This window comes from Arabidopsis lyrata (genome assembly GCF_000004255.2).
Source record: "Arabidopsis lyrata subsp. lyrata unplaced genomic scaffold ARALYscaffold_6, whole genome shotgun sequence".
Classification (NCBI taxonomy): domain Eukaryota; kingdom Viridiplantae; phylum Streptophyta; class Magnoliopsida; order Brassicales; family Brassicaceae; genus Arabidopsis; species Arabidopsis lyrata.
In genome coordinates, this window is record NW_003302550.1 from 20054034 (window position 1) to 20077011 (window position 22978).

A 22978-nucleotide genomic window follows, 5' to 3' on the forward strand; every position below is an offset into this window, starting at 1 on the left:
CTTTATTGTATTTTATATTATACAAGGATTCACTTTTATTAAATAATGGTAGAAAACGAGTTTGAGAATTTTGATAGTTTTTGTAACGTTTTGGATTTGTTTAGATCATATGGGTTTGTAAAAACAATTGGTGGTGGATTCTAGCGTCTTTATCACTTGATAATGATAACTTTATTTAGACGTTTCTTTATTGGTTATGTTCAGCTCACAGCTTGTACAAATTATGGTGGTCTTGTATCTTCTTATCTATCTAATAACCTATGGTTATATCAAGATTAGAATATAAAACACGCATTAATTTTGTTTCACAATTTTCATGTTATCGTTTCTATTTCATTCACTCATTTATGCTTCATGCTACACATATTAAAAAGCTTCTACAAAACAACCAAAGTCAACAAACCTGGCAAATTAACAAAGTTAACTGTTATAAAAAATTAACAGATTTAATCAATGAATCTCATCCGAATATACCAAATTAGCATAATATACAATGGATTTGGGATGTATAAACAGGTGTTCGTTGGAAACGATACAAAATTTGTAATTTAATGATGCATTTGTGTAGTTCATTATGCAATTATTTATTGGAATCTACGTGAAATTTACGCTCAAACGTTATATTTAAGATTTTTGACATAAAGTGATTCACGACATAAAAATTTTTGGAACATCGATCACTAACCTAAAACTAATAATTTTCATTTTAAGATTGAATTTTGTTTTTTTTTTTTGGATTTTTCGTTGCATCGAATAACTTATTTTTATGTTGTTAATTTGGAACATCGATCACTAACATAAAACTAATAAATTTGATATTTTCTTCTAACACTATTTTATGTCCAATCAGATGTTTATTTACTTTAAATATTAGATTAGAATTACGTAAAACATGAAGTCTAATGATTTATATTAGTATCATCGATTTGTTACCAATCTGAGTTTTAACTCTACATCGTATGTTGTCGAAAACAAAGAACATAAAAAAGAGTTTTGAAATTTTAAAAATATATGTAAAATTAATTTGGAAGACACAAAAGGAGATAACCATTATTATTTTAATCTTTTTCTTATAGTAAGAATAAAAAGTAAATTTCTTTCTTTTTTTTTTTTGTCAAAAAAAAGTAAATTTCTTATAAATATATTATTTCTTTCAAGCAATTTAGCTGGTTCCAGCAAAATCATGAAATTCCTTTGACTAGCAAATTAAACAATTTAAATCATATAAAGGCAAAAAAAAAAAACATAAAGTACTGGTTTTGAGAAAGATAAAAACAAGTAAAAACATAAAGGGTTAATAAAATATCTATACCTGCAGTGGCAAATAATTAAGGATCTGTACATTTCATTTAGTTATTTAGGTTGACATTTTCTTGCAAAATAAATATGACGAAATTACTCCTAGAACCCCACAAAAATCGATAGCCAACTGCCGCGAGATAACGAGCATTAAATGCTGGGAAAATCTACCAAGATTTTACGCCGCCCGCTGGGAAACTAAAAAAGAAGTTAAGAAGTAATGATTAGATGTGATACGCAATCGATTTCGCAGATATGGAAGCTACATGTTTGGCTATTTATTATCTCCATATCGACATTGCTGCAACAAGAAGAACTCAAACAACTAACATATTAAACACTGCAACCGCTAAAAACTAAAAGAGAAAGAAAGACAGAGCATTTAAGTCTCAGGTGTGTAGTTATGGAGATTTCTCTTTGGTCTTCTACCTATATATATAGCTACTTGTTATTTTTGAAAAAAGGGCAGTCGTTAACAAAACTTTTACCATGCTGTTTATACAGGAGAAAAATGTCGCTGGCCGTCCGGCTTGTGCGAGGAGAGTGGAAAAAGGACGAAACCGGGTGCTACGAACATGTATCCGAGATAGAAGGTTTCTGTCTAGCCGTCCGTTTGCGAGAAAAAGACAGTTAAGCAAGAGTTGTCGAAGTAGTGAAATACAAACTTAATCTCCGACCGGAGGATGATATCGAGCTGTCTTATCAATGGCCGCAATGGATGATGGGACCAGATTGGCAGCGAGCGAACCCCATACACATTCTCGACGACGAAGATATGACGTTGTTTATGGCCATCCGAGCAGATCTTGAGGAGATGCATCTGAAGGTTAAAATCGTGAGAGGGTCGATGATAGAGCGTACAGTGAACTCATACAGAAGCCACATCGACATCGGAAGCATGAGCGCAGAGGCAATATCAGACAGATATTGGAACAGTGCAGAGACGAGGGCTGTCTGGGACACTGCGATAACGAAGATGTTACTCCGTAATCTATCAGATAACGCGGCCGGGAGTAGTAGCCCACAAGTTACCCTACCAGAAGGTATGGCTGGCGCGTTGAGAAGACAACAGGCCGGAGGGGTAGTAATCAATGACAACCAGGGCATGACCGGGACAGGAAGTGTTAATCCAATAAACATGACACAGCCAGATAATGGAGTAAGCGCGAAAGGGAAAGAGCCAGCCATTGACGAGGAGACAAGGAGAGATTTGGAATTTGAGGTGTGGAGAAAATATAAACAAGCTGAGATGTTGAGAGAAATTTATGCAACAGAGATGACACTGGGGGTTCCAGACAGAGCAGTGGAGGAAAAAACATCGGACAAGAGAACAGCAAGAGCACTTGATTTCGGAGATCAACATAAAGATGGTGCAAATCCAAACAGCGAAGTCCAACTAACACTTGCAAGTGCGGAACCAAATGCGGGTGGGCCAATGATAGTATCTGTATCATCAACGGACTCAACATATGGAACGCCAACAGAGCTATCTGAAAGCTTAAGCTACGAGAGTGACGAGCTGATGGATGACACAGATATATCGAGCAACAACTGCCTGTCACAGATAGGTAAGTTACTGGATAACTGTGAACTTATCGTAATTGTAGTGTTACGTGCTAACTAACTTGGAGTGTTATTACTGAATGTAGGGGAAGACATGCTAGCTCACTATTACTCAGACCCAGATGGGCCGCTATGTATGGGACCGACTGATACAACAAACATGAATAAGAGAAAGGCACTATCAGTCCCCGGCGCCAGAACAATTCAAGATTTAGGAGAGGCATCAACGGCGACGGTAGGAACAAAAATGGGGGAGATGGTTTTGAAGGAAACTCCGGTTCCAACAGTCCTGTATGATAGAGACGCACCACCGTACTTTGACGACCCGGGAGAAGAAGGTAGGTTAAGTGTATTTAGTTGCCTTTGCTTAAAAAAGTAGCAGATAACATATCCTAGTTACAGATACCTATTACGATGATAACAGTTGATTCGATAGCGACAATAGTTGCTAACGAAAATAATGTGCTAACTGTGTTATCAAGTCATTACTTAACTTATCGATTACTATTTTCATTGACAGATTATTTGCATCGGGCCCTGATGGATGCAGACTACGAAGGGGATGACATATTCATTGGCAGGTTGTTCAAAAGTAAGGAAGACTGTGCAACAAAGCTTGCTATTCATGCAATAAGGCGAAAATTTCATTTCATTTACGCCAAATCATGCCCCAACATACTGTTAGCGGTTTGCGTCAGCCACACGTGCCCGTGGCGGGTTTACGCAACAAAGCTAAAGGGTAGCGAGCGTTTCGAAGTAAAAAGCGCGACTCTCCATCATACTTGTAGTGTTGACGCGCGAGGAGACTTCCATAAGCAAGCATCAACTGCGGTTATCGGGAAATTAATGCGGACCAAGTATCTTGGAGTTGGGGGAGGACCACGACCTAACGAGTTGAGGAAAATGCTACGACAAGAATTTAGCCTTAATGTGTCTTACTGGAAAGCGTGGAGGGCCAGAGAAATAGCAATGGACAATGCGATGGGTTCGGCAATGGGGAGCTATGCTTTAATTCAACCTTACTTCAAACTTCTGTTGGAGACAAACCCTAATTCATTGGTGGCCTTGGAGACAGAGAAAGATAGCTCCGGTGTGGAACGCTTTAAGTATTTGTTCTTCGCACTCCAAGCTTCCATCCAAGGATATGAATATATGAGGAAAGTGATAGTGATTGATGGCACTCACCTAAGGGGACGGTATGGAGGATGCTTAATCGCTGCAAGCGCTCAGGATGCCAATTTCCAAGTTTTCCCAATTGCTTTTGGGATAGTGAACAGCGAAAACGATGATGCATGGACATGGTTCATGGAGAGGCTAACGGATGCGATACCTGATGATCCAGATCTAGTGTTTGTGTCAGACAGACACTCATCAATTTATACAAGCATCCGTAAGGTATGACGAAATCCTCAAACAGAAGACTAGTAGGTTGATTTTTTAGCAATAACTTAAACAATAGCAAGATAATATACGAATTAGCAAGATAAATATTTAATTACATATTACATTTGTTGAGATGGCTAGGATATACTCTATAAACAAAATAACGCCTCATTAATGATGGTACATGTTTACCCAATGGCTTCACATGCAGCTTGCGTGGTACATCTGAAAAGGAACATTGTAGCAATGTTCAAATCTGAGGCGTTAAGTGTTCTAGTAGCGAGAGCAGCAAGAGCTTACCGACTAAGTGATTTCAACAGAATATTTGCTGAGATAAGAGCAATGCACCCACCATGCGCAGATTACCTAACAGGAATCGGGTTTGAGCATTGGACTAGATCGCATTTCGTTGGAGATCGGTTTAACTTCATGACGAGCAACATAGCGGAGTCGCTAAATAATGTCTTAACAATGGCTCGGGATTATCCGGTAATTTCTATTCTAGAATCACTCCGAACCACGCTGGTTACATGGTTTGCCCTCAGGCGAGAAGCTGCTCAGCAGGAGGGAAACATTTTACCACCCAAAGTGAATGAAATGGTGATTGAGAATTTTGAGAAAGGAGCTGGATATGTGGTGCTTAAGATCGGGGAGGCCAATTATGAAGTGAGAGATAGAAATGACTCCGGATTTGTTGTAAACTTGTGGGAGAGAACTTGCACATGCAGGGAGTTCCAGCTATTAACAATTCCTTGTTCCCACGCAATAGCAGCAAGTATAAAAGAGGGGATTCGGGTAGACACAATGGTAGGCATACATCACACAGTGCCTCATCTAAGGTTGGCCTACCAAGGCATAATAATGCCGGTCCCAGATATGGATACACTAACTCCATCCCCAGATGATATCGGAGGGGGAAAACTGGCCCCACCATATGTCCGCAGGCCGCCAGGTCGCCCAAGAAAAAGAAGGATGCTGTCAAGGGGGGAGTTTAAGGTAAGTTAGCTACGGGATAAGAGTGTTAACAAATAACATATATAGTTATCGGGCTCTTGTGATATGTAATAATGAAGTTTTTAAAAAATTTCAGAGAACTTCGGCGAAAAGGTGTTCACGCTGCAGGGGATTTGGCCATAACAAGGCAACATGCCGGGGACCGATAGCGGTAAAAAATATATAACTAACAATGATTCTCTATGAGTACAAGTAGATTCGATAAGGGGGGTGTTATCAGATAACACATGGAAACGTGTGCTAATTGAAAAATAATGTCCTGCAGGGAGGCAAGTGATCGAGGAGGGAAAAGGTTTTTTGGCGGTAGCAGATGGAGGAAGGAGACTGTTTTTTGGACTAGGGAGGGTTTGAAAGGATGGTGCCGCGATTAGAAGACTCAGAAGAAGTCATGTTTTATAAATAACAAGAATTCGGAGATCAGAAAATTTTCAATGTATATACGTACGGATCCTGATCCTAAAAATGTGTATTATCTGCAATCAGGGGCGATCCCGACAAACCTTCCTTATGAATGTTAAATATATGTTTATGTTGAATGATATGCGGCAACAAAATATGTACCACGATATATACCCTCTTTGAAATTTAGCAACTTGAAAGGTAACTAGCGTCCTGTACTAAAAAGATAAGACAACAACGACTTCGCTAAGAATAAGATTACCGTCTAATGAATGTGAAAGAAATAAAGGTTCGTCGTAAAATGGTTATAAATGAGATACAAAATTAAAGAAATAAAGGAGAAGTTATATAATTTAGACAAATTAAACTTAAAATATGATATAGAAGATGATTTAGAAACGTATATTGGTTAACAACTAACAAAAAAAATATCTAAAATAAGTAACAAACTGAAAGATAAAATGAGAAGTTGTATAATTTAGGAAAATTAAACTTAAAACATGATATGGAAGATGATTTAGAAACTACCAAAAAAACTATCTTAAACAACTAACAAACTGAATATCGACTACTAAGTTCCGCGATAACAAAAGCTACATAAATAAAATCTTAAACATAGATGTTAAAACAAACAATTAAACATGACAGACAGTAATTAGTAATTACTTAAAAACTTAGTATCCAATACTTTGTGAGGTACCGCGATAACAAAAGATACAATTTGAAAGCCGACCCATGTCTAAAACCCGACCCGCGTATCTATGTACTCCATCTTCTTCTCCAAAATCCCCAAATCGAAAATAAAAAAAAAAACCTAAAATCATCAATCTCTGAAATCGACCTCTCTAATCATGAGCAATATCTCTAGAGCTTCAAGTGGATCATCAAATGTCCGGGAAAGAGTGAAAGGCGTGCCCAAGAAATGTTGGTGTGGAGAACAAATCGTGCAAAAAATTTCAAAATCCGACCCAAATCCATACCGCCGCTACTTTCGTTGTGGTTATGCTGCAACAAATAGAGTAATACCCTTCCGTTGAACTTTGATGGCTAATGTTTATTTTAGATTCTCATTGTACTTATACTTGTCTTTCTCGTTGTAGCTTATGAATGATAACCACACATTTAAGTGGGTGGATGAGGCATTGTGTGATGAGGTATCGACATTGAATGGGCAAACTAAGAGGCTGCAAGAAGACATCAAAGAGATCATAACAAATTCAATGAAGCACGACGAGATGATTTTTGAGAAAATGCAGAAGGAGCTTCAGAAAGAGATTATTGAGAGAGTGGAAGATGCTATGATGGAAAAAATGTCTGAGTTCAAGTCCAAGATGAATAAGATGATGATTTTTTTTGTTTTTGGTTGTTTGATCATGGTAGGTCTCATTAAGGTACTAGGTTGAGTCATCGTCATGTATTTGACTCAGATTTGCGTAATTGTTGTCCTTGCTTATTTTGAGTCATTGTTGAATATTGGTTTTCTGTCATTTTGGATGTCTTTTGTCTCTAATGTACTCTTGTAATGTTTGTGACGAAGACGCAGGGAGATTACTATCCCCAGTATTTCTGAGAAAAAAGATCTAAGCTTACCTGCTATATCTTAGGTTAACTGCTATATCAAGGGTTCGGGATTTCAATAGGAGGATAGGAGCTTTAGCAACAAATTGCGGTCGATATTTAACAAGGGTGGGTGCAAAAATTTAATTATTTTTTAGGTAAACGTCGCCGTTTACGCTTTCAGGAAACACTTAGTTTTAGTGAAAAATATTGCTCCAATTGTTAGGTGGTAACAAAAGGCTTACATAACAACAGGAAGGGTACGGACTGAGGGGTTACGAACCAACCAGTTAACACATAAAAAAGAACAACAAAAAAAAACTCCAAATATTACTTAAAAATAGTAACAAACCAAGAAATTAAAAAGGTAGCAATAACCAAACATTAAAAGATGTAAGAGATTGGTTCAGGATAAGAAACAACTAAGACCGCTAATAAAACGGTTAGGAAGCAACACCGACAATCATTATAGCACAAACAAGCTTTTTCACTTCACTCTCAATCGCCCCAACGTCAAAATCATTACACTCCTCCAGACCTCCAGTGGCATGCGCATGGATTAAGAAGACAGATACAACCCCAGAATCAAATGGAGATGAAACCTGAGGGATCGACAGAGGGCGTTCAATAGAAAATGGGTTAACAGGCAACTGCTTCATAGACGGATTAAATGCAGCTTGTTTGAGAAGGAAAGGCAGCATGACAGCAAGAGGCTGAAGTTCAGATTGTAGAGCTGCATCTTTACGGAGCTGATAATTAGAGTCAAGGACTACAATCTTGCCGCCATTGAGGTCAACACACAATGCAACCCAATGTTTTTTGTCGAAGTTAAACGGCAGGTAAAGAAAATCAGCCTCGGAAAATAATTCAACCCGCTCAGGATCCCCAGCTCCACGTAAGATATCAATCAATGGGGATGGGAAAATGAAATCTCCAAGGGGATCAGATTTGGAAAACTTGTAATAAAGACGAGTTAGCTGGGAAACAAACTTCGAATCGAGGACTTCAACACGCAACTTCTCACCGTCACCATCATCAACCCTCAATATATGCCGACTGAACTTGATTAGTGCATCCAAGACCTTGAAAGAAAACAAGAGAAATAAACAAAAGGGGTAATAATAAATTAAAACATACATACATAAAAAGTAGAGGGTTTAATACCTTGTTGTTGAGATGTTTTTTCCGCTCAATCAATTCAAAAATATCCTTGTTAGCAAGCAAAATATCCCCACCCAGGGAAACAGAACTGCAAGGGAAAAGAAATAATAAATCCTAAAAACAGCGAATAATGTTGTAACTATCGGATAACCAACATTACATGGTAACAAAGTTAACCTTGTCGCCTTTAGTTTTTTAAGAGATCCTTGGAATCGTTCCTCAGGGTCAACGCATTGATTACTTCCTACTACCAACGGGGAAGGGTGGCCAACTAAGCCCTTAATTTTCTTATCGAAATGGAACCTCTCATCTAATTTACTAGAAAAGGTTCTAAGCCTTTTGCTCCTCCTACCAGGCTTCAAACAGACATTGGAGGGGGCAACAGGGGCGGCCTTGCCATCAACAAAGGACAGAGGTTTGGCACACAAAACCTCCTACAAAATGAAAAATTAGAAACAACTGATGAATATAAACAATAAGCGATAACACCATAGTTACAAGATAACCTTGACGTTAGATCGAGACTGGGTTGACGGGGGTGGAGTGGTAAAATCCTAAAAATGAAACAAGCAATATATCCCCGTTTAAGTATTTTACCAAATTAAATCTGTAACAGGGCAAAAATATCTAACCTCATCAGAATCCTTCTGTTCCTCGACTGCAATGGTTGATTTTGCCGGATAGTTGTTGGCCTGCAAGAAAGAATAAAATAATTAAAAGAGAATGAATGATACCAATCTTACCTGCTAAAGCACCGGTTACTAATTGGTGAAATCCTTAAATTGAAATCACCGGATAAGGATTTGCCAAAATGCAAGTTAGTGAAAGAGAAGAAACTACTGACCTGATCAGAATCCTTCTCTTCCTCGACTGCAGAGGTTGATTCCAAAGGACTGCTGTTTGCCTGGAAGAAAGAATAAAATAATTAAAACTAAATGAATGATAACGATCTTACCGGCTAAATAAGAAAGAAGGGGGTACAAAAATGAATAGAAAGGTTAAGAAAAAAATGGAAAAACCAGTTCGTGAGCTCGATGCTCGAGGGCCTCAGCAGAATTGTTGACCTGGGGAATCGTGGAGAAAATTGAGTAACCTCGGCTCCAGAATCAGAAAAACCACCAAACAAAAAGAAAAAATAATTTAAAAAAAAAATGATGAAGATCGACCATTACCAAGACAGAATCAGAAGCTCCCACAATCGCACCACTGCCATCGGGGAGGACAGGTAATGTTGGGGACGAAGAAGCAGGGAGATTTGTATCCCCAAGCTTCAGAAAAGAAAGGGAATTAAATATTAGCTAGCCACATATAATACTTAGCTGCTAAACTACTATATAAAACGAATAAAATATAAAACACATTTAACTAACATCAGCATCTGTAGTAGGTGGCAAATCAGAATGGAGGGGTCTGAGGGCCTAACAAGCAAAAATGTAACAACATTACAATAAGTAGATACATATATTCGTTTGAGAAAGATATAACGGATAAAGAAATTAGCTGGTAACTTCATTATTATCAACCTCTTCCTGGCTTCCACGAGTAGTCTCACTCCCCGACTGAAACAATTAAGATATGAATAAGAAATTTATGAAACGGATAATCTAAAAAAGGTACTCCCCGGACGAAATTTCCAATCTAACTTACCTCCGACTCTCTGGGATACGATGTCTCCATGTCATCACCCTAATAATTTGCAATTACGTATTAGTCGTTAGCAGGTAAAAATATAGATATCTAATACATAAAACTTAACTATACTACGTAACCTGCAAGCTGCTGTCTGGCAAGGAAGAAGACACCTCAGGCAATGGGACCTACAAAAATAAATAATGCGTTACCAATTGATTAAGAGGGCAACACAAGCCAAAATGAATAAAAATGGGCAGAATGAAATCACCAAAAATGGCTTCACAATCACGAGACCACCAAAAACGATAAGAAACAAGTGATCAGTGTTTTAATGTTAACAAACTAACCTTATCCTTATCAGCCGGATTCCCGGGAGGTGGCATAGTCTTCTCGTTTTCATTCTGCCAACAATAAAACACTGTTAAATTTCAAAACTCGAAATTTCAAAACATATTAAAAGTAACGCCAGAACGCTATTATCAACTAACCATTACATTATCTTGGTTAGGAGGCACACCAGCCACATTATTACCATCACCGCCGACGTTATTAGAATTGTAGAAACTCACTACATCTTCAACACCAGCCATCACGTCAACACGGGTAGAAGACCGGATATTATATTCACCAGTTGGAAAAGAATCATACATAGCATGAGCAGCAGAGGCGTGAACAGGGGAAGAATTCACATTTTTTCCAACAGCAGATTGTTTCAACTTATCAGCAGGAACGGGGTCTCCTGATGTCGCCGGGGTTTTAGAATTGTCAACGTCAATAACAGTATTCCTGACAAACCAATTAATCACCCCTTGAATAATCATTTTTTCTAGGCCGTCGAGTTTGTCATCGAGCAATCGAGACAAATCATCTTTCACTACATGACCAGAACCTTGACCTTCCTCTAAATTGGGACTTTGATGCTTCCTTCGTAGACCAACCGGGTTCCTCCCTTGGTTTTGTAGCTTCCTACCACGGACTATTTTGGATTTGCCACCCCTCTTAACCTTTTTTGGCCCCACTTCAACCTCGGATGGTATACATCCCCCAGTAAACATTTCATTGCGAAAAGTAATCCCTTCGCCAACTAACTTGACGATATTATCAACCCTCTCATCTTCCTCATCATCAGACCAGCTTAAATCTTCTTGCGGGTTCATCTCCAAGTCAGGGCAAATGATAGGCTCCACATACGTCTGCGAATTAAAACATATCAGAGATGAAGATTAGTAACGTTAACAAAAATGATATCAAGATAATATAATTATCGGGTGGTAGATTTCTTACCGAGCAGTTACCATCCAACTCTTTCGCATTGCCAAGCATCAGGGGAACCAACTGACGAGGAGCGACTTCAACAGCTTCATCTTCATCAGAGTCAGTCCCCGCAACCTCATCCATCAACGGGCCTTCCTGAATAGCAGGAGCAGCTTGCAAAACAACAAGCTGGAGAGCGTATAACAGGCCCTGAACAGCGACACAAGTAGTAGCGAGTTGCTCAACTTCCCTCTCTTTAATTGAGGTCATCATCATCTCAAAGGACATCCGCCCCCAAGGATAAGCAAGAAAACCCTCCAAATCTTCAGACATCTCAGCGTGTTCCTTCACTATTTTGGGGTAATGAGAGGTAGGAAGAAGAAACCCGTCAACAATGGCCAGGCACGCGTATCTCAGCCTTACATCTCTATCAGAGACAATCCTCCTTTTCAACATCGTGACAACCCTTTCCACTGTCACGTCTTCTTCAAGCCCAAACAAAGTGCTATAATAAGGAATTTTTTTCCCAGCCGTCCCTCTTATCTTCTTCTTTTTCTGAGACGGGTACTTACCACAGGGAAGACCAGTAACAAGTTTGAACTCCCGCAGCGAAAAACGAACAGGCGTGCCGGCGTATACAACCCAAATCTCATTGGGTTTCGCTACATCCAATTGGCGACTCAAAAGGAAAATACCAAAACTCGCAGACCACGCCGGCTTATTAGGAAAATCCAAAATCCCACCAAGCGAAGTACCCGCAATGTACTCACGTTCTTCGTCATCCAATGCTTCAATGATGCCGCATAGTGTTTTGATTTTGTGGTATACATTAACTCTTTCCCCAAGGGGTTCTTCTCCAGCAGCGATCAAACGATTCGGAAGTTCAATCTCTCGCATCTAACAAGAAAAATGTGAACCGCAGTTAGACAATCATATAACAAAATCTTATCAGACTCCGAAAAAACCTAGACAGCAGTATAGATAGGAAAATTACTCCGGCTCTGCGACAAACAGAATTTCACTACGGCGAATTGAAACAACATAGAAGATAGGCTGACGAAAGAGCTTCGATTCTCTGAAAAGCAATGTGTTTTACTAAGACAAAAAAGGGATGCGACTCTCCATATGGAAGAAAAAGGATAACGACGACTCGTTTCCCCAAGACCAATTAAATAAAGGAAAACCAAAAAAATCCAACACGCGCAGACAAATAAGGATCTACTAAGATTTTAATACGGCCGTCTGACACAATATATTTCAAACAGTAGGAAAAGATCTTCCCGCTATATAGGGGTACATGCGCAATTTCCACATACACAGTTCCAGCCAAACAGTAGCTTTTTTTGGCACCTAAATAACAACTCTTCGAGGTATAGTCTGTTCAATTTCCCAAACATAAACAACCGAACATGTGTCCATTGTTTCCAGCAGTCCAAATACCCTTGTGACTGGTGAATTTAATGACTATGACTCAGTTTCAACTTTCAACTACCTAACGGTTTCAAAACATGTTAACCTTGTTTTTTAAAAACGCCCATTAGTTGTCACTTTAATCATCTATATGACTATATTATTATAATTATTTAACCTTTTTTATACTAATAAACACTTAATTATGTATATTCAGAAAAAAATATCTTTATTTTTAAAGCTATATCTCATATTTTGTATCTATACTATTTGGTAATGTAATTCTATATTAGTATTATCTTTTGTTGTGACATGTTCTCTTAAAATAAATAAATAGGTAACACAAATTGATAGCACCTGGATACTTCACCTGAAACTTTCCCCACCTCTCTCTCTCATCTTATCTATCACCATTGCTTCTTGAAATTCTCTGTTTTTTTTCAGACAAGTTTCAAGAAAAGACAGAAAGTGAAACAAGTCTTGTCTTTTTTTTTTTTTGGTGTGGAACATTACACCAGTCACGAGATGTCTTACAGTGACCCAAACCAAAACCCAATTCCAGAAACTTACGCTCCATCGAACTCAACTGAATCCGAGAAACTGAAACTTTACCAAGCTTTTATCTTCTCTGTTCCAATCTGTTTCACATTCATCGTCCTCTTCGTTCTCTACGTCATTTACCTTCGACGAAACAGCACCACCAACGTCGATTGGTCTTCTCTTGGAATGCGTGGTGGCATCTTCGTGCCCACCAACAACAATCTCTCAACGGTATTACTCAAACTGTGAAAGATTTTGTGGTTTTTGAAACATTTTGATGAGTTTGGTTATGTAAAGATTTGTTGACTCATATATACGAACAGGCTGAATTAGGACTGAGCAAAGATTTGAGAGAGATGCTTCCCATTGTTATCTACAAGGAGAGTTTCACAGTCAAAGATTCACAGTGAGTTCTCTCATATCCAAAAAGATTTTCGTGGATTCACGATCTTGAGTCAGATTTTTTTTTAAGGCTTATCTCATAAAAACTAACCTTTTTTGATAGAAAAGTTCAAAGCTATGTTTGATGATTGTAACCTTTCACAAATTTTGCAAATTTATCTTATAAAAACTGTTTGATGATTGATTACTTGTTATTGGTACTTGTCATGTGAATATAATTGCATTGAAACCGTTACCTTCGGCTAAGAAAAATGGCATCATTTTCTTCGGATTGGATATAAGCAAAATCGCTATCTCATTCGAGTGACAAAATCAATGGTGCAATTTCGGTTTGCATATTGAGTTGTTTGAAATACTTCTTTATGAGTTGGTGATTTGGAAGAATCTTTTATTCTTAGATAAATTATTGGCCTCATAATATGGGTATAAGTTCCAACAGAAACCTGACAAAATTGCTTTTGTGGTTGTTTGTTTTTTTTTTCTTTTTTTTGAATAGCTAAAACATAAGAAAGTATGATTAAGAATCACCTGATTTTGACTTTGACTTGAAAACAGATGTTCAGTGTGTCTTGGGGACTACCTAGCAGAAGAGAAACTCCAACAAATGCCATCATGTGGGCACACTTTTCACATGGAATGTATTGATCTTTGGCTCACATCACACACAACTTGCCCTCTTTGTCGTCTCTCTCTTATCCCCAAACCGACCCTAGACGGGTCCCATCAAAGTCCAGAGATAGTCCCTCCCATAGAAAACTCTAATGGAGGAGGAGCTTCGGCTCAATTACCAGATTCCCAATCAACAACCGAAGCAGTAAGTCACATCGAGGATATCCAAGAAGGTAACGGAGATAGTCAAGAAGTCTTTAAGGAACCGGAAGAGAATGACCGAAACAGCGTAGGGACTTCTGATGGTTGTTGTACTTGTAGACTTGGTTAAAAGGCATAAAAGCTTTGTCTTGTCTTTTGATGATCATTTTGGTAAGATTTAAGAATTTTTGTTTTCTCTCTTGCGTTTGTTTGGAGTGAAATGAATGCATGATTCATAAGAAGAAAATGGTAAGTTCGGAAACATTTGCATTACTGTCACAACTTTAAAAAAAGTTATCTTCTCAACAAATTGATCCTCATAATTGTTTTATGGGCTGTAAGATGGACTGCTCAGAGTGTTGGTTTGGGCTGACTATATGTCAGACCAGATGTTTGTACGTGTAAAAGAAGCCACAAAATTAGCAGATGAAAGCTTCTACAAAATTACCAGGGTCAACGAATGTGGCAAATTAACTAAGTTAATGAACCTACAAAATTAGCAAGAGTCAATACACTTTGACACATGTACAGTATGTCAAATTTACATAATCAGTGGACTTGCGTTCTACAAAACACATGTTAGTTGGAAATGGTAAAGTATTTATGATATATCTTATTAGTAAGATTCAATAGACTAGACACATACTATATGTCAAATTTACATAATCAATGGATTTGCGTTTTACGAAGCACTATTCGTTGGAAAGGATAAATATTAAATTAATGCATATGCTAATTTATAAGAGTAAATGAAAATATTAAATTAGTAGTGTCAATTATTAATGAATATTTTAAAATTAGCAGATGAAAGCTTCTACCAAATTATCACGATAGCAAATTAACAAACTTAATAGACCTAAAAAATTAGCAAAAAAGACCTGACATGTATATGTTAAATTAACATACTCAATACAAAGCACGTGTTTGTTGGAAATAGTTAAATATTTCTCAATTAATGATGTGATATCTTTCAGTTAATAGCACTTTTTTTTATCGTGATCTACGCCATAATTAACGCTCAGACGTTACATTTGAGATAATTAAATTTTTATTTATACATGGTGAATCAAACAAAGAAAAAATTAGACGTCGTACATTAACCTAGAACTAATTTTTTCTTTTTAACATTAATTATGGATACAGATCGTTTTTACCGAAAAACAGTTAAGAATACTCGAACTAGTTGCATTAACTCAAATTTTTACCTAGATCAAGAAACACTTATAAATAATATTTGCATTCTAAAAAGGAGAAATAGAGAGTGTGGTACTTCACCAGTTCGGACCTTAAGAGAGAACCTAACTTGCTATCTCTTACCCATAAAAACACAACAAAACATCAATTATGAGGAAGATAACAGTTCTCGGATCATCCAACTTTTTCTCTCTCATTCCTGCTTTCCAATTCTCCATGAACATCATCGCGTTTCAAAGAGTTTCAACTCTTATTAGGGAGACAATTACCTTCTTTCCTCTAGCCTTTAACAAACATCATATTTTTACCATCTAATTGTGAAAACGTTTGAAAGAGTGGATGCAACATTGAACATAATTATAGAGGCAAGGCTTGGTTGGACCCCAAGTGGTTGAATCACCTACAAAACGTTCATCATTTAACATATCTATAGAGGCAAGGCTTGGTCGGATCCCTAATTGAATCACCTACAATATGTTCATTAGTTATTTCTGTGCAAACAACGTTTCTCCACAATAAACAAATTCAACTTTCGAAAGATCTAAATAATCTGATCTGAACAATTTACAATTAAAAATAATAATAAAGCAACTTAAATCAAACAAATGTTAGTGGTTTTCAGATTCACAAAGTAATGTCTATACTCATTTGTAAGAGTAAATGAACATATCAAATTAGCAGAGTCAACCATAAACAAACCTTATAAAATTAGCAGATGAAAGCTTCAACAAAATAAGTAGATGAGTTAATGTAACACGGATATTCCAAATTAATATAATCAGTGAATTTGCGCTCCACAAAACATGTGCTCGTTTGAAAATGATAAAATAATTTTTCAATAATAATGTTATATTTTTCAATTAATAGCCCAATTATTAATCATGATCTACGCCAAAATTTACGCTCAACCGTTACATTTGAGATGTTTGAATTAGTATTTATAAATGGTGAGTTAGCTACGGAAAAAATTGGGACATCAAAAAATTGGTGAGTTAACTTGAAACTGATATTTCTCATTTTAAGATTGATTGTGGGTGCCGGCAATTCTGCCGCCATATCAAATTGCTTTGTTTTGCTTTGGATTTTGTTAATTCTTTTCTGAAATAATAGAAATTTAATATGGTATGAGTTTTCTTACTAGCATGATTTGATAAAGTTACATTGTGATGAGTTCCCAACAAATTATGAAGCAATGGAATAGATTAAGACAATGGAAAAACATGAAAATGTTTGGAAAGAAATTGAAAATGTGAATGAGAAATAGAAAAGGGAAGCCAACAAGAACTAGGGGTCTAATTTTTATGAGTCAAGTATTCGGTTACACTTAAGGAAAGAGACATTTCAATTTATTAGAAAATACAAGTTGTAGCTTATAGCAAAGGAATATAAGATCTACACAAAATATTTGAGAAATTTGGTGAAAATACTTACAAACTTGAGCTTTCGTGATATTATGAAGTTTTAACTACTATCAATATAGGAGAGCTTTCTCCAAATCTTCAGAATGAAGAGTTTCTGGATTTGAGGACAAGTTCTTTTAAACTCAAAGGGACTAATGTGGGAGTAGAGTTGCAAGCAAAAGAAGCGGCACAACAATGGAGAAGTGTAACAGGCTGGCTTTGACCATGTCATTTTATGGACGAAATACTCTCTTAATACAAGGGTTACAATCTCATGGGCTGAAATATCTTGGCTGTTTGTTCGACCCCAAAGTCATTGGAAGAGACATTTTCATCACTAAAGAAAGCTACATATGTTTTGGCTAATATATCTTTCATTCAATTTTTGCTAAGAGTATCTTTCATTCATGCATGTTGAAGTCTGTTTTTAGTATTCCCAAGTGTTAATCATGCAGGTTAAATTTTATTATAAATTGATTTGTATTTTCTCTTAGATAGATGCTCATTTGCGGTGTTCAAAAAAAAAAAAAAAAATGCTCATTTCTAACGAGTAAAGGTAGAGAACGAGTTTGAAATTTGGAAATCTTTGTCATCCTTTGGATATGCTTAGATCATCTCATTTATTATTTGGTCATTGGTAATTTTAGAACGAGTTAAACATGTTTATCACTTGATAGTGATAATATTTTCTAAGTTTTTTGGTGGTTTCGATTGGCTTAGCCTTTAACATAGTGGCCTCATATCTTCCTATATATATATCTAATAACTTATGATTGTTTCAAATTAGAAAATCCAAAATCCATTAATTTGGTCTCCAAAATTTTCATGTTACAGTTTCTATTTCATTCACTCATTAACGTTTACTGCTTTACGCATAAGAAAACTTCTACATAATTACTAATTTAATGTCAACGAACTTGAAAAATTAACACAATTATATGTTATACAGAATTAGCAATTTAATCAATGGAAGTGACACGTATATGACAAATTAACATACCATTAGAATTAGACTTCATAATGCACGTGCTCGTTGGAAATGGTAAATTATTTTTCAATTAGTAATGTACTTTTGCAATTAATAGCGTGTTATTTATCGTGATCTACGCCAAAATTCATGGTCGGACGTTATACTTGAGTTGTTTAAATTATTATTTACAAAAAGTGAGTAAACATGAAAAAAGAAAGATTGAGACATCGATCACATCAACTGAAAACTAGTAAATTCATTTTATGAAATATTTTGGATAACGACAGCGTTGTCCCTTCATTGAATAACTCTGTTTTGTACTAGATTTTGTTAATGTTTTCGACAACTTTTGATATCCAATAAAATACTTATTAACTTTAATTATTAGATTAAATTATTTACAACATAAAATCAAATGATTTCTATGAGTATTATCGAATCGTTACTACTAGATTTCTTAAGGCCAATAATTCATGTTGTTTTTTTTTTTGTATGAATGTAAAATTTATTCAACAAAAAAATATTTTTTTACACTAAATGCTTTTTCTATTTGAAGAGATTGGAAAAGAATTTAAACATAATTAGATAGAGTTTGAACTGCGGGTATAGAACCAAAACTGCAGGCCGCCAACCACTTTTGAGTTCTCCCAACTGTTGGATAGTGCTAAATCTGTTTCGAACATTTTTATCGATGATTTTTGCAAGTTTCGAAGCTGGGATAGTAGTCTCACCATGCCGCTTGCTGTTGTGTTCTCTCCATAAGCATAAAAAAAAACATAAAAAAGTTATAAAATTTTTAAAATATTTAAAACTTTGATATTTTATATAAATAGTAAAATATATTTCAAGAGAAGAAACTATATTATAGTAATATTTTTTATATTAGGAGGGAAAAACAAAGTTCTTTAGAATATATTATTTCTTTCAAACATTTTAGCTAGTTCCAGAAAAATCATTAAATTCCCTTGACTAGAAAATTAAACAATTTAAATCATATAAAGGCAAAGAAATATAAAATATTAGTATTAGAGAAAGGCAAATGAAGTACTAAAAACAAAACAAATTAGTCATATGTCCATTGCTTCCAGCAGTCATTTGCAAAACAAAAACCGTGTGACTGGTGAGTTTAGTGACTATACTCAGTTTCAACAACCTTAACGGTTTCAAAACATGCTGACCTTGTTTTTCAAAAAACTCCCATTAGTTGTCACTTAATTATCCATATTCTTATAATTATTTGATTTTATTGGCAACCTTTAATTACGCATATTAAGAAAAAGATTTCTTTACTTTTAAAGCCATATCTTAGATTTTGTTGCTTTCCTATTTGATAAATTAATTCTATATAGTGACATAAATTGATAGCTTTTACCAAATAACACCTTAAACTTTCCCTACCTCTCTCTTTCATCTTCTATATCTTGAGAGATTCTCTATTTATTTTTTCAGACAAGTCACAAGAAAGACCGAAAGTGAAATAAGTCTTGTCCCAGATACAACAGTGGTGACCATGTCTTCCATCAACCCAAAAACTAACGTTCCATCGAACTCAACTGAATCCCAGTTATTGAAACTTACGTTTCTCGTCTCTGTTCCAATCTGTTTCATATTAATCGTCGTCCTCGTTCTTTATATCATTCGTCGAAACAGCAACACCAACGTTGATTGGTCTTCTTTTTTAATGCATCGAAACAACTATCTCTCAATGGTAACTCAAATATGTAAAAGATTTTGTGGTCTTTGAAACATTTGATATGTTTGGTTCTTTAATGATTTGCTGACTCAAGTCTTATATATGAACAGGCTGAATTAGGACTGAGCAAAGATGTAAGAGAGATGCTTCCCATTGTCATCTACAAGGAGAGTTTCACAGTCAAAGATTCACAGTGAGTTCTCTCATATTCATAAAGATTTTATCCTTTGTGGATTCACGATTTTGAGTCAGATCTTTTTTTAAGGCTTATCTCATAAAATAAACTTGTTCTCTCCAAAAATTGATTATTACTTGTGATTGATAAGTGGATAATTGTCTTGTGTATATAATTTCATTGAAACTGTTACCTTAGGCTGAGACAAATTTTCATTATTTTGTTCGGATTGGACATAAGCGAAATTGCGATCTCATTTTCGAGTGGAGGCATATGTAAAGCCCCAAAAAAATTCAATGGTGCAATTTTGGTTTGTATATTGAGTTGTTTAAAATAGTTCTTTATGAGTTTGTGATTTGGAAGAATCTTTTATTCTTAGATAAATTATTGGCCTCATAGTATGGGTATTAGCTCCAACAGAAACCTGACAAAACTACTTATGTGTATGTAGTTTTATTCTTATCCCCAAACCGACCCTAGACGGGTCCCATCAAAGCCAAGAGACCATAGAGAACTCTAACGGAGGAGGAGCTTCTGCTCTACCAGAGTCCCACTCAGCAACCGAAGCAATAAGTCACATCGAGGAGGGCCAAGAAGGTAACGGAGATAGTCAAGATGTGTCTAAGGAAATAGAAGAGAATGACGGAAACAGCGTAGGGACATCTGATGGTTGTTGTACTTGTAGACTTGGTTAAAAAGCATAAAAGCTTTGTCTTGTCTCTTGATGATATTTTGGTAAGAAATAAGGATTTTTGTTTTCTCTCTTGCGCTTGTTACTTGTAACATTGTTAGGAGTGAATTGAATGCATGATCCATAAGAAGAAAATGGTAAGTTCGGAAACATTTGCACTACTGTCACAACTTTAAAATTTTTTGATCTTCTCAACAAACTTAACCTCATAAAACAAAAATGGGCTGCTCAGAGTGTTTGTTTGGGCTGACTATTATGTCAACCAGATGTTTGTGTGCGTAAAAGAAGCTACAAAATTACCAGGGTCAACGAACCTGGCAAATTGACAAAGTTAATGAACCTACAGAATTAGCAAAATTCAATAGACTTAGACATATATATATATATATATATATATATCAAATTTACATAATCAATGGACTTGCATTCTACAAAGCACTTATTCGTTGGAAGGGATAAAATATTTCTTAATCAATGATTATATATATCTTTATTTTTGAGTTTATAATTCAATATATAAAACTTTTGGGACCAACTAAAATTAGACAAAAGTGACTGTTGTAAAGAAAAAAAATAGGAGCTAGTTAATCTATGAAATATGATATATTAGTGGTTTTTTGGATTCATAAACAAATGCATATGCTAATTTATAAGAGTAAATGAAAATATTAAATTAGCAGAGTCAGTAATGGATATTTTAAACCTAGTAGATGAAAGCTTCTACCAATTTACCAGGATAAAAAAATAGCAAATTAAAAACTTAATAGACCTAGCTAAAAATTAGCAGAAAAGACCTAACACGTTAAATTAACATAATCCATACAAAGCACGTGTTTGTTGGATATAGTTAAATATTTCTCAATTAATGATGTGATACTTTATAGTTAGTAGCGCGATTGTTTATCGTGATCTGCGATATATTTAACGCTCAGACGTTATATTTGAAATAACTGAAATTTTATTTATAGAGGTTGAATTAGAGAGAAAAAATTGGGACGTTGTACATTAACCTAGAACTAATATTTTTCTTTTAAACATTAATTATAGATACCAATATTTTTTTTACCAAAAAACAGCTTTGAATACTCGAACTAGTTGCATTAACTCAAATTCTTACCTAGGTCAAAAAATACTTATACATAAATCTTTGCACTCTCGAAAAGAAAAGTAGAGAGTGTGGTACTTCACCAGTTCGGACCTTACGAGAAACCCTAACTTGCTATCTCTGACCCATAAACACACCACAAAACATCACTTATGAGGAGGAGAACAGTTCGCGGATAATCCAACTTTTCCTCCCTCGTTCCTCCTTTCCAATTTCCATGAACATCATCACATTTCGAAGCGTTTCAACTCGCATATCTTTCTCTCCTTAAACAAACATCATATTGGGCCTCAGTTGCCATGGCCAAGGCTCATTAACTTAACCTCACTCCCCCTCCCATAAAACGACTTTTTCTAGTCACGTTGACATTAATATGTCTTGAACGTCAAGACAAACTCATTTTTGTCTTTTCAAAGATATTTTTACATCTAATTGTGACATAAAAACGTTTGAAAGAGCATGCTACATTATACATATTTCTAGAGGCAAGTTTGGTTGGACCCCAAATGGTGAAATCACCTACAAAACGTTCATCATTTAACATATCTATAGAGGCAAGGCTTGGTCGGATCCCTAGTTGAATCAGCTACAATATGTTCATTAGTTATTTCTATGCAAATAACATCTCTCCATAATATACAAATTCAACTTTGCGAAAGATCTAAATAATCTGATCTGAATAATTTACAATTAATTAAAAATAATAATAAAAGCAACTGAAATAAAACAAAGTTAGTGGTTTTTCAGATTCACAAAGTAATGTCTATACTCATTTGTAAGAGTAAATGGACATATCAAATTAGTAGAGTCAACAATTAACAAACCTTTTAATATTAGCAGATGAAAGCTTCAACAAAATTAGCAGAGTTAATGTAACACGGATATTTCAAATTAATAGAATCAGTGAATTTACGCTTCACAAAGCATGTGCTCGTTGGAAAATGATAAAATAATTTTCCATTAATAATGTTATATTTTTCAGTTAATAGCGCAATTATTTATCGTGATCTACGCCGAAATTTACGCTCAGGCATTACATTTGAGAAGTTTGAATTACTACTATTTATAGATGGTGAGTTAACTTCGGAACAAATTGGGACATCAAACACGTTAACTTGAAACTGATATTTCTCATTTTAAGATTGATTGTGGGTACCGGCAACTCTGCCGCCATATCAAATTGCTTTGTTGTGCTTTGGATTTTGTTAGTTCTTTTCTTAAATAATAAAATTTTGATATGGTATGAGTTTTCTTACTAGCATGATTTGGTAAAGTTACATTGTGAGTTCCCAACAAATTATGAAGCAATGGAATAGATTAAGACAA

General features: G+C 35.6%; 4 protein-coding genes across 4 annotated transcripts; 3 read left to right on the top strand and 1 right to left on the bottom strand.

Moving 5' to 3' along the window:
* The first annotated feature begins 4658 nt into the window (after positions 1 to 4658).
* On the top strand, positions 4659 to 5706 carry LOC110227734. Its single transcript, XM_021023140.1, has 2 exons — positions 4659 to 5241; positions 5336 to 5706. Exons 1-2 carry the CDS (start codon positions 4675 to 4677, stop codon positions 5423 to 5425), a joined length of 657 nt encoding a protein of 218 aa, XP_020878799.1. The 5' UTR covers positions 4659 to 4674; the 3' UTR covers positions 5426 to 5706.
* A 1815-nt stretch (positions 5707 to 7521) lies between these two features.
* Positions 7522 to 8868, bottom strand: LOC110227411. Its single transcript, XM_021021506.1, has 4 exons — positions 8851 to 8868; positions 8554 to 8810; positions 8380 to 8464; positions 7522 to 8297 (listed from the first exon to the last, which is right to left on the bottom strand). Exons 1-4 carry the CDS (start codon positions 8866 to 8868, stop codon positions 7659 to 7661), a joined length of 999 nt encoding a protein of 332 aa, XP_020877165.1. The 3' UTR covers positions 7522 to 7658.
* Positions 8869 to 12914: 4046 nt separating this feature from the next.
* On the top strand, positions 12915 to 14697 carry LOC110227119 (RING-H2 finger protein ATL7). The gene is made up of 3 exons (XM_021020421.1): positions 12915 to 13443; positions 13536 to 13618; positions 14170 to 14697. The coding sequence occupies exons 1-3, from the start codon at positions 13198 to 13200 to the stop codon at positions 14552 to 14554; spliced, it is 714 nt and encodes a 237-aa protein (XP_020876080.1). The 5' UTR covers positions 12915 to 13197; the 3' UTR covers positions 14555 to 14697.
* Positions 14698 to 19304: 4607 nt separating this feature from the next.
* LOC9310680 (E3 ubiquitin-protein ligase ATL59) lies at positions 19305 to 20699 on the top strand. The gene is made up of 3 exons (XM_021020422.1): positions 19305 to 19696; positions 19792 to 19874; positions 20308 to 20699. Exons 1-3 carry the CDS (start codon positions 19499 to 19501, stop codon positions 20549 to 20551), a joined length of 525 nt encoding a protein of 174 aa, XP_020876081.1. The 5' UTR covers positions 19305 to 19498; the 3' UTR covers positions 20552 to 20699.
* The last annotated feature ends 2279 nt before the right edge of the window (positions 20700 to 22978 follow it).